Source organism: Plasmopara halstedii (genome assembly GCF_900000015.1).
Source record: "Plasmopara halstedii genome assembly, contig: Scaffold_3060, whole genome shotgun sequence".
Lineage (NCBI taxonomy): Eukaryota > Oomycota > Peronosporomycetes > Peronosporales > Peronosporaceae > Plasmopara > Plasmopara halstedii.
The window spans coordinates 1,095,597-1,112,545 of NW_020189964.1; the positions used below are offsets into that span (position 1 = coordinate 1,095,597).

Consider the following 16,949-nt stretch of genomic DNA (forward strand, 5'->3'; position numbering starts at 1 on the left):
GAGTTTGGCATGCCGTATTACTAATCAGCAGCTGAAGCCTTTGTGTACTCGAAAAATGCTTCTCTCGCGTGCATTCGGACAGTATGTGGGTCTGCTGACAAAGCTTTGTCCTCCTCACCAGCCCTGCCATCAACAATAGCGTCGAATCGGTGACGTAGCAGCTCAACATCTTCACAGTCAAAAGAGCCTGATAAATGGTTGTCATTTAGTGCGTCCTGCGCAGCACGCACGGTGCGTGCACCCATCGCACCTGAACCACAGGATCGATGTGATGGTGTAGACGCGGCCTTGAGTTTCTCCCCAAGCCTACAATCGTTCACAAAAGCGTCACGCTTTGCTAAGGCCTTGCGTCGATGCTGTTCAGCTCGCCTTGCTTGTCTTTGCTGATACTCCTCCTCATATTCTTCTTCATTTTGTGACGCATAACTATTAGGGTCACGTTTTTGCTGATACAATGCCTTGAGTGAAAGGGCAAGATAAACACAAGCCGAAGCACGTACAGACATTTGCGGAAATTTGGGACGCTCACTTCCCAACGCTAGCAGTACTTCGTTAAGAGTAGCTCCTAGTTCTTGTTCCAGTCGACCCGGATAGTTCTTAGCCAATGTGACCTGCGGCGGTAATTTAACTGGCAAGCTTTGCGATATAAATCTTGATGGCTCGACGCAGAATTGGTGGCGTGCTTCTTGTGAGACAAAGAAATAGACTTTTGAGCGGTACGAAGCGCGGTAAAAGATGCTACCGTGGTGAAGTGCAGACCAATCTTTAGCATCCACGCGCGACCTAAATGTGACTGGGCAGTAACCTTTCAACTCTGGAAAAATCCAATCTGGTACGGTGAGCAAGCTTATAAAGGAAGCGCTGACTGGAGCTTCTGCCACGAGTGCTTGGGCCACCTTCTCTACTTCTTTGCGCGTTGACCGTAAGGTATCTCCTTCATCCAGCCTTTGATCCGACAAGCACCCGATATATGCCTCAGGACACGCAACAAATTGCTCAAGATTTTGTGTGCTTCCCAGCCAATAGGTGAAATTTTGAAAGTCAACACATAGATCTCGATTGGATTGGCACGAGTTAACATATCGCCCCACACGTAGCTCCACCGGACAGAACGTTTGATAGACAGAATGCTGACGAGCTTGTAGCTCTTGATGTGTCCGCACTACACCAATTGAGCGAGCCGCTCGGTTACAAGCCAACGCAGCGGCATGCTCTGACGCCAATTGTTGCTGCCTCTTGAGAAATTCTTGAGCTTGTGTGACCACATGCCAGAGTGAGCTGTTTGTGGTGTCCAGTTGCCGAACATGAAAGCCAGTAAAGCGACGAGTCCAGATATCGATAAGCTCCAAGCGGAACGTGTACCATTGTGCAGATGCTTCCTGAAGGGTGCTCTGGTCCACCTTAGTGTGGCACTCGTTCCACACACTCGCAAAAGAGCGTTCTAAGACAAACAGCACATCGGCTTTGATACTTTGCGACACGGCATCAATATCACTAGACGTTGGTAGACTGCGCTGCAGCTCGTGAGGATTAAGCTGATACCCGTCAAGAACCCAACCACAAGTCTGGCACTCGGAGGAGTGCAAACGAGTGCATATAGCTTCATGGATGATGTCAGGACTATAAAGAGGATCGCATTGCTGCTCTTTGATTTCAAGTATTTGAGACCACAATTTGGAACCACACTGACACTGAATGACCCAATCGATTGCGTTTTCGGGAGATACGTAAATTGTTTTAAGCGTTTTTGCAAGCTCTCGAGCCACTCGCGTTGTGTCTGAAAAGGGAGTGCCGACCACGCAACAAGTTGACTGATGTTTTGGTGAGTGGCTTGTTTTTCTTACATATTTGACTGGGCATGCGAGAAAAGCACTATAAGCCTCACGTGATCGTGGAAAATAGAGTTGGTCCCGGTACACTACTGCTTTGCTGGGTAAAGGCGATGAAGGATCTGTTCGACCAGTCACTGGACAGGCCAAGTCGTGCTTACCGATAAGAAGCTCTCCCGACGCTAACATTTTAAGTACCTCGTCTCCCATCGGCATGTCAACAACCTGACAACGCTCAAATAGCGCCTCTTGACCTGCCATAAATTCATTCACTATCGTCTTCACTTGCTTGACCATTTGTCTCATAGTCTGGGTTGCGTCCACTGGATCGCACACTCTGATGCCTCGAGCTCGAAGTTTAGTAATCGCTTCATCCAAAGCTTCTTGGTCATTGGTGAAACGGTCGTGTAGACGAGAGCTCTCTTCTTCTCTGGCGTCATCCAAATTTATGGAATCGTTTAAAAATTGGCTAGTATTAACTCCAATACCATCTTTTCGCGTGAAGGCAACATCTTGACGATAGTTGGCAACCCATTGAGTAAGCAAAGTTCGTTCATTTCTTTCCTCGGACACTATCAAAGGAATGACGAGTGCTGGAAAGAGGCCATGCTTAAAACATTCTTCTAAAACTGTCGGATTTGGGATGCGTGAGTCTTCCGGCCCTAACCCGGCAGTCACATTTACGATCAAATTGTCATGAGTTGGCATGTGACGTTGTAACTCAAGCTTGAGCGATCGAACAAAATTTATTTCACGCGTTTGTCGTGCTTCTTCAGGTTTAAGCTCTTCGAGTTGTTGATAGCGTTCGGCACTTTCGACGAGCGCAGTCATGTCCACGTTTATATAGTCGACACTAGAGCAACCTCGTTGCGAAAGTGATTGATCTAGAGCTGCAGCAATTCGATTATGACCAGTGCCTCGAACGCCAAGCAGCAGCACCCAAGGAATAAATTTTGAGGTTGAGAAAGGTTCGTCGAGAATGAATGCTGATGGGTTTCGCTCGAAAGCACGGCGCTCAGTGTCACCAGCAAATGTGTAAAATTTTTGTCGAAAGCAGCAAATAGTTGATGGTAGTCCAGGTATCAACAAATTACGTGTATTCCAAGACACTGGACAAAAACGACCACACTCTCCCTGAAGCTGCAGCGTAACAGTTTTAGCATAAGCTTTAATCTGCAATTGTAAGGTTTCGACTTCCGACGCATTTTCAATGTTCTTGTCGTCATCGCTTTCTGAGAATGGTGACGCAAATATCGTGGCCGGATCGTACCCATCAACAAGTTCGGGCATATGGCCGTCTTTAATTCTATCCAAGCGCGGTGCCAGTGGATTTAGCTCACGATCAATGGCCACTAACGTATCACTCGGCTTACGAAACAGAGGGCACGTGATAGATATAGGCTTAAAGTCGAAAACTTGCAAGATTTCGTCAGTAGAAGCCATATCAGTCTGTATTTGGTGACGACGTGGCACTACCAAGCCTTCATTTGGTTGAGTGTTTCTGCCTACATCATCTTCTTGAGCTATAGCCATGTCCTTGTCCAACGTCAAGATCACATCGGGCACGACATCATGTTCAAGCAAAATAGTAGCAATATCACGAGTTAATGGCAGATCCGTAAGCATCCATCTGTTCGATGTATTAGATGCGGCTACCAATGTCTTGACGGCTTTTGCGGCTACCGCCGCAGCTTCAATGGACGGAACGATCTGTCCACACGTGAGACGCGTGTCCATTGGAGCCGATGAAATCTCAAGCAAATTTAAAGGAGACACTGTCTGTGCATGAAGTCCAGCCCCAAGTTTCTCAGTGTACGATGATTTAACGTTTTCTGTCGTTATGAGCCACATGTTGCGAACTGTGGATGGAACTGGTACATCCTGACTCAAATACTGCAGTGGGCATGCACAAAAATCACGCCGTGCGTCTTGTGACGACAAAAGATAAACACGACCGGAGTAACATGCAGCGAATTCAGGCTCACCATGAGATAGCTTGTTGGTCAAAGTCGATAGCACGGGACAAAATTCACGCCATTTCGATAGCAGTCGGCGATGGGCATCACGTCTTGGTAATCGAGCAAAAGAGTTAGCAGCTTCTGCCGCAATAAGCGGATTCCAGTCTCCATATAAAAGCCACTTGACTTGTTCATTGCGGCTAGAACGTTTTATTTCCTCGGGTAAAGCCACAGAGCAGGCTTCACGTGACGTACTGAAGCGCGATAAACCAAGCAGTGACTAGAAATGACACAAATTAGATAAATATTCAAGACAGATAAAAGTACGCACCCCCGTGATTGCTTGAATGGAATGGTGTTGGATGACGCCAAACGATTGATTCGCTAGAATAACCACCAAATGACAGATCGACCCAATACTTTTTGTCGTTTCTGCTCGGCGTATTGAGAGCTCACGCTGAATACGTTTCAGGTACTTGTGATATCCCAGCCCAACTTTCACCATTTTTAAAGTGCCAAAGGGCAACGTATGCTCATTCGATAGCTCAATATCGTTGCCGATTTCAAAATTTAGATCCGGCGGTAGCACCGTTTGTTGTGGTGAATCAAAATTAACTGATTGATCGTTCTCCTCTGTAAGGACATCGACTTTATTGCCCTTATTGTCTCTTGCAATTAAACTGTCGATTTCTCCAGCTCCTACCTTCAACTTTTCTGGTAGCCCGTGAGAATCAGCAAAACTCTGGGTGAGTAGCACGTCACTACTTGTCGCCCTTAAAACCGCTAGCTCCCGAGCTGAGTATAGACGGCCCGATATAGGTGCCAACTCAGAAGTGTGAAGTTGATATTCCACTTCGCTAGGGGATGCAGTGAGAGCTACTAAATAATCGGCAGTGAAAGTAGAATCATATTCGTCTACAGCTGCAAGCTCGCTTGGATATACATCATCCAGTACTACCCCAACGCCGGCTACAAAACAAATTAACAAGTGCATTATATATCAGTGATTATGGCATCGCAACGCATTAACGTACGTACCAAGTATTGAACGCTTAAATTCGATACGCAGAAGGGCGAGCGACGAGCTACGAGGTACTGTTTGTCCTTTACAAAGTGCATTAAAATCTTCATCTCGAAAAACTCGATCCGTTTCGTTATTCACATCGATGATCTCTGCGCGTCCTTCTGTAGTTTCCTGAGTTAATGATCTTGTTTCTTCTCTTTTTGCAGGTATATCAGCGGTGTCTTCTTGCCAGCGAAGGCGGCATCTACGATGAAAAGCTTGTTGGACCACTTCGTCTTGTGACAAATATCTCAATCCAAGTCGTTGTGCGAGTATACGAGCTAATCGAGTTTTGCCACATCCAGGTGGCCCGACAACTGCAACTTTTAAGGCAGGAAAGTCAATGAGCGTATCAATAACTGCATCTTCATAATTCCAGACTGTTTTTTTTTCACGGTGAAGCTTTTGACTCCAAGCAGGAGTTGCTCCGATACCAATTTTCCCCACAAGCTCCAGATGCACCTGCCGAGCAACCTCCATGTCATCAACATATTTATCAGCTCGGCTCGTTTGGATGAGTTCTGCTGTACTGGCAAATGTTTCCTCTGTATCTATAGCAGCGTTCATGCCACCAAAAGCACGAGTGAGCGAGAATTTTCGCGGATTGTAACAAACTAGTAACTCTTTCAGCGACATTTCACGCTCATTTGGAGGTGGCAGACCCTCAATCTTCTGCATCGAATCATTCAGTAGTAGCGACTTTTTTGAAAATAAGTCGCTCGAAACTCTCAAGACTTGATTGAATGGTCTCAACGTGAACCGATCAACAATCTTACTTGAGTTGTTCTCATCTTGCTCAGGTTTTAAGTCGAAAGTAGGCAAAATAGTTTCTGCGATGGAATGACGTAACTCTATAAGAAACATTGCAAATACACCGGCACTACTCTCAACAGGCAATATGATCTCAGCGATTTGCATAACGGCCTCACAGAATTGTTCGTATATCAAAACTCGATTGTCGACGCTTTGAGAGTTTTTATCAGATTCATAAACACCAGTTCCACCTTCCAAATCATATTCCCAGTCTCGTTGTGCTACAGCAATGGCAAGTGCATCGGATTTTAGCGATAAAACGAGTGCTTTGGCAACTCTGGCGAAAAATTCAACGTACTGTTCGCGATTTAATGCAATACAAAAAATAGGTTTGGCCACATCCCAGAGCTGCATCAATTCGCGTGTTACGGACGCATTTTCTTCACCTCCGTGAATCAAATTGTCACCATTTAACATGGCATTTCGTCGATTGTGCCATAATTGAAGAAGATTTTCCTTGCCCTTGCCAACGCTACGTTCTGTTTCGTTTTCAGCACATAGAAAGTGTCGACGCATTGATGCTTTATGCCTTCTGAATCAAAATATTTTGGCGGACAAGTGTCTAGCGGCGCGGCGGTTAAAAGTCAATCCGTTGGTTTCAAGACTGTATTATTATTCAGCAGTGTTTATATCTGGTCGATTTTAAAAGTGATCTAAGCTAAATTTCGAGATCTAAGAGTGATACGGGTCAAGTCGAGTGCGATTTCAGCACTATTTGGGCGAGCAAGAAGCGCTTTCTCAGCAAGATGCTGGTTTATCTTAATCAATGCTTCACTTTTCTTCTTCATCACGTGGCCAATCGACATTCGTCGAGGATGCTGCTTGGGTGTTGCAGTCTCTTGCCTTACCCACGGATGTTGCAACGCAGCCGCTACTGAAATTCTCGTTCTCGAATTCACATCGAGAAGACCAACAAGTAGATCTATGCAAGATGCTGGTATATTGGATAAGAGATCCGTTTCTTGAAGAGTGGTAGTAGTGCCATGTTCCACCATTTGGCAGAAAACTCTGTCACTTTCGAGCGACGCGCGGTGTAACAAGGCTTGCTTCGTGCAAAGAGTCCAAAGAATGACACCAAGAGACCAGGCATCAGCGCAGCGCGCATCGTCGATCTCGTTGTGACTTAACAATTCGGGTGCAGCATAAGCTTCTTTTGCGACTTGGGAGATTCGCACGTTTGGTTTATCTGACCGAAATCGCAGGGCGTGACCCAAGTCTCCAACCTTGACTACGCCTGAATCTGTAACAAAGACATTTTCTAACGACAAATCCATGTGAGCAACTCCAGCAGAGTGCAGCGCGTTTACACCTTGTAGTATGGAAAAAAAAATAAAGCGTCTTCCAGAATCAGTACTAGTTGTCACGAAAGAGGCTTGAGGGGTCACACCTGCCACTTGAAGACGAATTTCCTGTTGTATGATTTCAAGCAAGTCACCACGATTACAGTATTCGTGATAAAGATGAAGTCGCTCTCCTTGCAGCAAGTGGAATTCCATCTTGACGACGTTATGAGCGTTGATGACCGAAAAATGCAAGTCTAATTCATGCAACGCAGCAGCACATGCAATCCGACCTTCAGGAGTGCATGATGTCAAAAGAGTATTTTTGTCGATATATAAACGACCGGAGGCCGCACACTCTACGAGATCGACACACTGAAGCCCATGTAGACTCGACTGTACGTGCGAAAGAAGCCTGAAGGGACCTTTCGTGTCGAGGGCCATTGATTTTTATGGCTACACGTAATTAACCACGTCCCGATGTTTTTGAACAATAAGCCCCAACGGCTGGTTCGATTTCCACCTATATTTACTTGCTGTACAGGTAGATCTTTGCCATTGTCGTAACGAACGACATCGCACCCAGTAGGTTCACTTCTCAAGTTGAGCAAAAGCTCGGCAATGATTTAAAATCCAGCTGTTGGGTTCCCAGTGCACCTGTTAGAGACACCTCCCCCGAAATAGTGGCAACTCAACGCAGAGACAACACAAATAGTTGTACAGCTAAGCACACGACTGTAGAACTCCATATCGCGGGAAATTCGATACTCGATTTTGTGCGCCGCATTACAGGTAAGTACAGTAATCAGCACCTACTGGACTTATATACAGACACACTTTTTGCAGCTCAAAAAATCATTTACCACCCACCGTAAATACATGGTCACGAGGCTTTCTTGAAATGACAAAAGATATATTCGCCTTAACTAACATCTATGCAATAAATAGGAGAGAGATTTAGAACAACTGATTCAGCTCTAAATAACTGCTTCAAATAAAACACCGGAGCGTCGCACTTGCGCATCCAGAAATCGGACATGTCGAAACTAGTCGAGTGGAATTTGCAACGGGGTTATTGTGCACCTTGCATCGAGATAGCTTTGACTCAGATTTCGCGTGTACAGCGCGCGGAGAGTAGGTTCTTAAGCTTCTAAGGCGTGAATTAACGCCTCTCGAAAACTTTGTGCTACCTTGCTCTTATTTACTTTCAATAGTGACATACATCCAAGAATGTAGACTAATCCTGAAGATGTACGTCTTACTGTATTCATCAGTAAAGTCATCTGTATTGCCGTGTGTCCTGCCTCTTCCATACGGAGTCCCATCGTCCTGATCAGTACGAGTACTTTGGTACCTCTTGATTGCACTGAAGTGTAACACCAGCACACCAGGATGTGGACCACACTTAAATTCTCACTATTTGCCATTGCGCAAAAGTACTAACATCCAACTTTGCAGTCATTTCTTTGTACCCTACAGATTTCTTGCTGAAATCGAAAATCCTCTCCGGTACACACCATCGTATGTGAATAGAAACCTCTGGTAAAAGCGCGCTCTTGTAACAAACGACTGTAAGTCATTCTCGATGAAGAAACGTAGGTGTGCTCCGATGAGAAGAGTCGTAGCGACTCTCTGATCTCTGGCCCGACACATCCTCCATTATGCACTCCGTGCTTGTTCCCTATAATAAAACACCATTGCAGACTCGATGTTGCTGACTGCGCCGCGGCAAAGCCTACGCACACCATACTTTGGCTCAAGGAAGAGCAGAATGAAATCCGACATCTTCGATGCCTCTGTGTAAAAGGCAATCATTCAAATCAGCTCGATCGGCGCCTTTGAATTCCCTCTTTCACGCTGATCTCGCCCTTACCCAGAGATAGTTGTCGCCGTAGCAGATATCTGAATTCTTGCTTACTGGATCGATATCGTAGACCTACGCGTCTTTACCATAAAGAGTAAGTGCCACTTGATTAGAAGATGCTTTGTAAGCGATCTCATGTCCATGATCTCGCTGACTTATATATTCATATATCAAAATTTTGTATATCAAATTCATGGAATTTATATCTATATATGCTAGTTTTTTTTAAGAATCAGGTACATTTTCGCATGTAGTCTAGGGTTTATCACGTTTATAGCGCATCAGCCAAAATCACCCCTTAAGCGAGAGTGCGCGTGTCGTTCTTGACCTGTCTTGAAGTTTTTTTTCTCTCAAGTGGTCGCAATTGATAGTCTTCCACGACCCGGTGGCGTGGGTTGAATGGTCAATGCTTCTGGACCTTACGCTGTGTGCCGCGGATTCGAGCCCCTCAGCGGACAAAATCGTAAACGTACCAGACATGCAAGAAATGTCGGCTGCATGCAAAATATTACCGACAACAGCCAATAAGGACTTCGGGATGGCGACTCGAACAAGAAAAATAAAGAATTAAAATCAAGAAAAGAATACCCCAGCGGAATGAAGCAATGAAATGTCTTAGTTAGGGTCGAGTAGGTATAGCCGTGTAATAAGATAATACATAGCAACTTTCAGCTGATAGTCTTCCGCACGTCCAGGTCAAAAGTCTGTATAGATCGCCTGTGTAGCGTACACAAAAAACCATCATATGTGTTATCGTTGGAACAGATGCAAAGGCCATCAGCTAAATGCCTAGAGAGACCATGAAGCTATAAACTGAGCATTTTGCTTAGTTAGCGATTACTGAAGGGTGACCCTTGTGTGTGAGAGAGAAGATATTGATAATACGGTAGATAGCATCAGCGACTTAGAAAACAATCAAAACCACCGGATTTTATATTTTAACGGCGCTTTATGGACCTTAATATTGTAAACACTGGTGGAAGATCGCAACCCCACTTCATTGTTCATAATCGTGCCCAAAGGTAAACGTCGTCGTATTGCGTCGGTGAAAACGGCCCTTTTTCGAGGTGACCCGCAAAGCTGATACATTGATTACTGCAAGAAAATCCAGGGATTCTGCAACATGTGTACCGCAATGTGAATCTTGTGCCCAGTTTCTCTAGTCTCGTTTTTTTAAGGGATGCCGTATTAGGAAGGTGCAGACTTCTGGTCGTATATAACACAAAAAAGGTTAGGTACATTGCGCTTGCACCAGCTATTAGATCCGGGCTTGTGTTTTTCGTACCATGCAGCATAACGTCACCAAAGGTCAACTCGACCTACTCTTGTTGCACAAGGTGCTCTGAACTTTGTTATCGAATTTCATTGACGGCCCGATTGATATCTCTACAGAATTTTTACGCTCGTGGCATGTTTAATGTTAGGTCGTTCAGAATCCTTTGTAGTGAGCTCTTAAAGACGCATGACAAGGCCATCGACCGCGCAACGCGAGGAAAGCCCAGCGCCAAGAAAGTTCGTCGCGACAAACAGAGTATCGATCAAACAAAACGATTCGGGATACCGACGACGATCTGGATACATTAGAAGTTTCATACGTCGATGCAACCACGCAAAGCAGCTACTCAGTCGCGGGGGTGTATGCTGTGGCAACTTGGTCTTATCAAGACAACAATCGGTAATTAATGGGGCACATACTTTTTTATGATTTTCAAGGTCATATCACATCAAAGCATGATGCTAAAAGTCCCATGGTGCAGCGGGGTTGTCGTAGTCTTTGCTTAGATGAAGCTTACTAAGGTCGCCGGCCTTATGTTCTGTACCAGAACCAGTACTAGTGTAGCGGAACGCAATTGGCAACCTCCAAGACTACTTAAAAACCTTAAGCAAGGCAAATACACTCTGCCGTTCAAAATTGAAACGGTATTTATATGTTTTATTTGCGGTGGAGACGCCTATATGTAAGACCTTACAATTTCAAATTAAAATCTAAAACCTAATGAATGTGCATAACTACTGGCGGTCCCGCCACGTTGTGGCTTCTTAAAACGGTTTAGCCACATCTTTGTGTGATTACACCAGCTTGTGTAATCCATACCATTGTACGGTCACACCATCTTGTTTGACTCACCCCTGACTGTCAGGGTACGTGATACCCCGTCACACTCTGGGTACGCGTAATACAAATGGTACAGTATCATAATCAAGTACCAAGGAAATTATAAGTACGCTAAAGATGATAAAATAAACTGGTTGGACATTGAGGCAGCCCCACACTATGTTGTAAAGCGCGTAATTTAGTGCTTTTTTAGCAATACCTAATTTGGGAGACATTATTCGTGGTCTTCGTGCATACTCAATATTACTTACTTCAAAGCTCTCGATATGGCGCCTGGAAGGTACGTATGCAACCAACTTTTAGTTAGTTAAGGAACACCATAGTCAAGCCCATTCTCTGCGGAGACTGGACATTTCAGATTACAAGACACGCTGTTCAGCGATTTATTTCTCATTTGTTCCGAGAGGATAGTGCGATTTGCACCCAAGATCAAAGATATAATTTTCGCCTAAAAGCTCTCACCAGCCACGAGAATGCACCGGTGAAATATCGTGAGCATCTCAACAGGTATCTATAGGAATGTGTGATATCGCCATAAGAAGTGGTATGTCTTGTTATCTGCTTTTGCCTAGTGTCAAATCTTCATGAGCAGAGATAATAGCGCTATCGCTGTCTGGGTAGGAGATGTAGAGATGGCCATCCAGTTGGGACTGCAGCTATCTGTGCAACAGATTCACGAGCTAGCAGTGGCTAAGATAGAAGGCTACGAGTGAGAACGGGTACCTCAAACTTCTGGGGAGAGCATTCCTATCATGGAATGTGTTTGAGCAGTAGATTCCTCGCGATTTCTCTAAGCGATCATTACGCGACAAGAAATGATTATTCACCCGTCGAGAGAAGGAGAAAATTGACAGACTATATTAATAGCTCAAGATTTTTGATAGCTTATATTGCGGCAGACTCTCTCATAGAAATAGTAATGGCGTCCATTTTGAATGAGGGTCGTCATACCGAAGCTGTCTGCACCAAAATCATTCGACTTCTTCTGAGAAAGGGCTGAGTGTTGCATTGAATCAGGAACATGTATTCCGTGTGTTATAGGCCAGCTGGGGTGCGGGATGTGAGGGAACAATGAGTGCGCCAGAGATGATGGACATTAGCCAAGCTGCGAGGAAATCGAGTCATCTTTTGAATGCCGGGTACTTGTAGATGATATCCCCTTCGTAGAACAATATTTACGCCCTTTTTGTCCCCTTCTTTCTCTATGGAGATGCATGAAGGGTTGAGCTCCCACTCCAGATCAATCGGCGAACCTCCCACGGTAAAACGCAATTCCTAGTACGCAGCACGATCTTGTAAAAAAACTGAGTTCATTTGTGCCTTTTGGGCAAGGTCAAAGAGAATCATCATTAATTGTTGCGTTTGTTTAAGTGACTGACTTCACATCATCGACTTGCTGGCTGTCAGCATCAGTTCACCAGGCTTTATGAAGTCTTTAAAAGCTCTGATAGACTGTCGATTACAGTATACTCTAACTGCAGAACGTTTAAGGTGCTGAATACGGTTAGGATTTTTATGCATCTTGCGTGAAGACACTACCTGAGACACAAACTCGAATAGAGATATATCAAAGAATTAAGCTGGCTGGAGCACCATGATCCAAATATAGAAAAAAAATTGGTGCCATGCACTTCACAGCTAGCTGAGTTTCGTATAGTGGCAAACTCAGGTGTGCTAGAAAAAGTGCTTTTGGCATGGGTACGACGCCTCAGAAGCTATGGTGAAGTGTCCAGGTTAATTATAAATGATTTTGTCAAGTGCCCTGAGCTGAGTCGAAAGGGAGAAGTGGCAATGAGCCCACAGAGTATGAATTGATTATAGATGGCTCTGTATGAGAGGATCCAACTGTTGAACAAAAGAAGATTAAATCGCGAACGAAGGCCTTGGCTAACTGACGACGAGATTTGACGTTTTCTTCAACATGAGCTAAAGTTATGTCAATAAGAGTCAGACACTTGATGGCTCACACACGAGTGACAAGTTCGTAAAGACTACTGGAAGAGAGGAAGTCAGGAGCCAAAAGGAAATAACAGGAGCGATGTGATCTCTACTGTGGTAAAATTAAAGAAGACAAGAATACTGATGAAAAAGAATCAAGATCTACAGGCCTTACTGGTCTTACTGGTCTTACTGGTCATTATACAAGAGAATCAGCAGATGAACTGAATCGCGAAAAATGTCATTTTCACTTTATTGTGTAAAAGCCACAGCTTTCAATATAGATGATGGCAGCAAGATAGTGCGATACTGCTCAAGATTGCCTTAAATCAGCAAAATCTGCTTATGAGAAGATTGCAAAAGATTATTCTGCGCAACCCTCGAAAAAAATTCTGCAGATATTGGCAATACAAAGAAGGAGTGATATGAGCAGGTATAGGAAATATTGCAAAGCTAGCGCTCATGGGACCCCTATATTGGTTTGACAAAAAATATGCCGCAATTCTTCAAACAAAGTGCCGAAGAATTTCTAACGATTAGACGTGATTTTGTTTTCATCACAAGATGGAAAAGAAAGAACTATATCACGAGTCAATAACTACTTCCGATGTTAGAAGCTGATTTGATCGATGAGCTCTTCGCGCCACGACAGATAGTTAGACATGTCATGAGAGCAAGCTTTCACATTGCAACCGAGTCCAATGTGTGGAGAAAGCCACAGGCGATTGGCGTATTTTGCATGCTCACATTGAGCAACCATAACTGCTTTGATACTTGTTCCATGAAATCATCTGATCCTTGATTAACCTTACCGGTGGCAGTACTTTTACAGGCATTTTTAATTACGATTTTTGGCAAGGCCGCATGCGTGAGAGCGATGCACACACACTGTAGTAAGCATCCCTTGCGGTACATGGTGATGCCTCGAGTCTACACTATGCCATTTACTTTTTTTCAGAAAGTACTACAGGTGACTTCACCATCGATTCCGCTCTTTTGTGGCACGATTATGAGGGTTATAACGCGGTTCGCATCGTAAATCTGTTGCAGCGGGGCTGCCGTAAGAAGCTGAGCTAAGATCATCGACCTCACGTTCCTTTCAAGATATAATACGAGTGCAGCTAATCGCAAACCGCTGCCTCCAAGAGTATTTAGAACCTTAGCCAAGGTAAGTGAACTCTTTCGCTTAAAATGAAAACTGTATTTATTTGTTTTAGTGCGGCAGAGCCGCCAATATCTAAAACCCTAGGTTTCCCTTATTTATATAGTAATATCTGATTAATATAATAAATACTAATTACTGTAGTATTATGCATTACTGCTGACAATCCTGCCACGTGGTAGCTTCTTGTTACGGTGTAGTCACACCACTGTGTGATTACACCAACTTGTGCAATCCACACCTATGTAAGGTCACACCATCTTGTGCAACTCGCCCTTTCATACGAGAGTACGTGTAACCCCGTTACACTCTCCCCGTTAGACTGTGAATATCCTCAATTCACATTTAACGGTCGCCTCATTCGAGGCTCGCGTGTCTGAGGTACCTTCACGTTCGTAAAAACAACATTAAACATTCTCCGCTCTATGAAACCTGTGTCTACGACACGCAAAACACCTAACCTAGCTGGTTCCGAGGGCGATCGCGGGCAAAGCTCTTCTTCTTCTTCTTCTTCTGCACAGGGTGCACCTCCGGACAGTACGTCTGCAGCTTCACGGAAAGCACATCCCAAGTTCTCGGCTAATGAGCGCAACACACCGCGCCCGCCCTGGGCGACTATTTTCCTCGTCGAGGAGTTGGAGGAAGTCAACTGCGAGTCATATACTCTTTTTCCAGCATGTGAAGACGAGGAGGATGAGGTGCGCCAACGGCGCGACGTTGATTCCAGCTCAAACCTTCCGGACAACGTGTCCGTTTCCCGACCTCTCGGCTTCCAGAAAAAGTAGTATTATTACCAATCGTCTCGACAAGGCACAGGAGCAGCAATTGGAGGCTGCCCACAGGGCTGCCCACAGGGCGGCTCTCATGCGCTCGTATCCACGTTCGGACTTAGACCCTCGTGTGGAGTACGGCTTCCACTCGGCGGGTCCCGCTACTGAAGCAAAAGAGGCGATCACTCGATCGTTAGGCATCTACGTAGTAGGGCCTTCGGTCTCTACACAAGCTGAGCTTGATCAGCTGAAAGCTCTCCGAGCTCGCTTTTTGGTACCACAGGATATTTCAATGGATTGGTACCGCGCTCGACCTCGAAATCAAAAGGGAGGCGCTCCTGTACCTGCAACGCACACCATCCTTGTGGTGCTCACCCCCAACGAAACGGCTGCAGATGATGATGAGCTCTTACGATGGGTGCAGCTGCACCGGAAACTTTCCTCGATGTCTGTCGTACCACGAAGCCACAAGGAAGCGGACTTGCGCATTGAGCGCCATCTCAGATTTGAGATGGCCAAGCTCAAGGCGCAACGCCGACTTCCAACGTATTGTCGCCCTGCGACATATGGAACAATATATGACGCCCCGCGAGCTTCGTGTTTTCTCACGTGGGTAAATCTACGACCACAGCAACTCAGGGCCATAATTTGAGCTCAGCTCACGTCCCTCCGGCATCCCGGGCTACTGCCGAGGGGCGCACGACGACACCAAGCGTCATGATTCTTATAAGCGTCCACAACGCCCGGGTAGTCTTGCCGAAGTGGCACCTCAAACTCCCACGAGCTCTCCGAGTTTGGGTATCCCCACCACTTCACAAAATATTGGGTAAGACCCCGTCGATTCCGTCGACTCACAAGGCTATCCACGTGGTAGTGGACGTCACCATTCTCGACGAGAAGAGTCGGCGGCGGGCAATAACGACTTGGTCGATCGCCGTCAGGTGACTCGCGATGCTCTTTGAGCGTTAAGGGAAAAGGTCAGCTGTCATCGGCACTCTGCCGAGCATCTTGCCGAGGTCGCCTACCGCTGTACGTAAAAAAATGGAGAGCCTGGAACTCTTTGTGCACCGACTGCCTCACATTGAGGATTATCGTGCTCCGTCGGAGTGGCTTCTTGCCGTCAAGCAGACGAATACGTCATTTCGTGCGACGATGGAACGCCTGGCTTCGTTGGCATCCAGTTGCTGGTTCGGCTTCTTGGAAGCCGCGCACCTTTGAGCACCGCCTGGGTGCCAACACTTCCGCGATCACTTGCGCCAGATCCCGGTACGGCCCAAGCAAGCCCACATACAACGCCGGGTGGGTGCACATCCTTCTCGGAAGGTTTAGCGTATACGCAAGGCCTTGCTTGGCCACGAACTTTAAAGATTCATAAACCGTGGACAGAGCTTTGTCCTAAAGACAGCAGAGACTGCATGTGAAGGAAGGTTTTTAGCACTAAATAAAACCAGGTCTCCGACCACAAACTTTTCCACATTTCTTCTGCTTACTCTATATGCATATTCTTTCTGCATGTCTTGGCCTTCAGCCATCACATCGTGAACGTGTAAGACACTCAGTCTGGTAGACTAGCATTCAACGACCACTTTACGGACAGAGGGGGCTGACATCCGCTCGACGTTCGCCTATTCCTCCCCGACGAAGCCCTAAGCCATGGCATGGCGGCATCAGCGGGATGCGAGGATTATCAAGCTTGTTTACTCGCTTTGTCAAGAATATTTCATGAGCGCTGTCCTGAACCTCGCCGTGAGTCATGACGTGGTGCTTTGCTTTCAAGAACAGAGGCGGTGTGCGCGACTCGTTTAGGAGTGTGGTGGAATGGAACGATCCGTCAAACCTAGAAATAGCTTGCTTAAATGGAATACGACCTGCCGTTTAGTCTTCAGTAAAAACACGGTTGTTGCATCGGGTTCTGTGATCCATTTTAGCAGCAAGTATATAGTTCTTGCCGAATAAAACTTTCGTGGCGCCAGTAGTCCACAATGTTTATTTATCAAGTCATGAGAAGCAAAAAAGGAGGCACTTCCGGCGCTGTGGGTGCTTTCTGATAGTGCGCCTTTTACAGTGCTGGCCAAAAATATGTAGCCATAAATATTTATCAAATTTTTACGTCAATTTTCAGCGAAATACCCTAAAACCGTGTAGAAATGCTATTG

The 16,949-nt window shown here is 45.6% G+C and overlaps 5 protein-coding genes across 5 annotated transcripts; 2 read left to right on the plus strand and 3 right to left on the minus strand.

The window, feature by feature from the left end:
• Window positions 1-20: 20 nt before the first annotated feature.
• PHALS_06746 (Uridylate kinase/adenylate kinase) lies at window positions 21-5,768 on the minus strand (the record flags this gene model as incomplete). The annotated part of the gene is made up of 3 exons (XM_024720091.1): window positions 21-4,067; window positions 4,119-4,756; window positions 4,826-5,768. The coding sequence occupies 3 exons, from the start codon at window positions 5,766-5,768 to the stop codon at window positions 21-23; spliced, it is 5,628 nt and encodes a 1,875-aa protein (XP_024585325.1).
• Window positions 5,769-5,862: 94 nt separating this feature from the next.
• On the minus strand, window positions 5,863-6,179 carry PHALS_06747 (hypothetical protein PHYSODRAFT_467823; the record flags this gene model as incomplete). Its single annotated transcript, XM_024720092.1, has 2 exons — window positions 5,863-5,884; window positions 5,962-6,179. The coding sequence occupies 2 exons, from the start codon at window positions 6,177-6,179 to the stop codon at window positions 5,863-5,865; spliced, it is 240 nt and encodes a 79-aa protein (XP_024585326.1).
• Window positions 6,180-6,316: 137 nt separating this feature from the next.
• PHALS_06748 (serine threonine protein kinase) lies at window positions 6,317-7,387 on the minus strand (the record flags this gene model as incomplete). Its single annotated transcript, XM_024720093.1, has 1 exon — window positions 6,317-7,387. One exon carries the CDS (start codon window positions 7,385-7,387, stop codon window positions 6,317-6,319), a length of 1,071 nt encoding a protein of 356 aa, XP_024585327.1.
• A 2,706-nt stretch (window positions 7,388-10,093) lies between these two features.
• PHALS_06749 (uncharacterized protein) lies at window positions 10,094-10,490 on the plus strand (the record flags this gene model as incomplete). The annotated part of the gene is made up of 3 exons (XM_024720094.1): window positions 10,094-10,144; window positions 10,200-10,319; window positions 10,392-10,490. 3 exons carry the CDS (start codon window positions 10,094-10,096, stop codon window positions 10,488-10,490), a joined length of 270 nt encoding a protein of 89 aa, XP_024585328.1.
• Window positions 10,491-16,515: 6,025 nt separating this feature from the next.
• PHALS_06750 (uncharacterized protein) lies at window positions 16,516-16,749 on the plus strand (the record flags this gene model as incomplete). The annotated part of the gene is made up of 2 exons (XM_024720095.1): window positions 16,516-16,539; window positions 16,600-16,749. 2 exons carry the CDS (start codon window positions 16,516-16,518, stop codon window positions 16,747-16,749), a joined length of 174 nt encoding a protein of 57 aa, XP_024585329.1.
• Window positions 16,750-16,949: the final 200 nt, after the last annotated feature.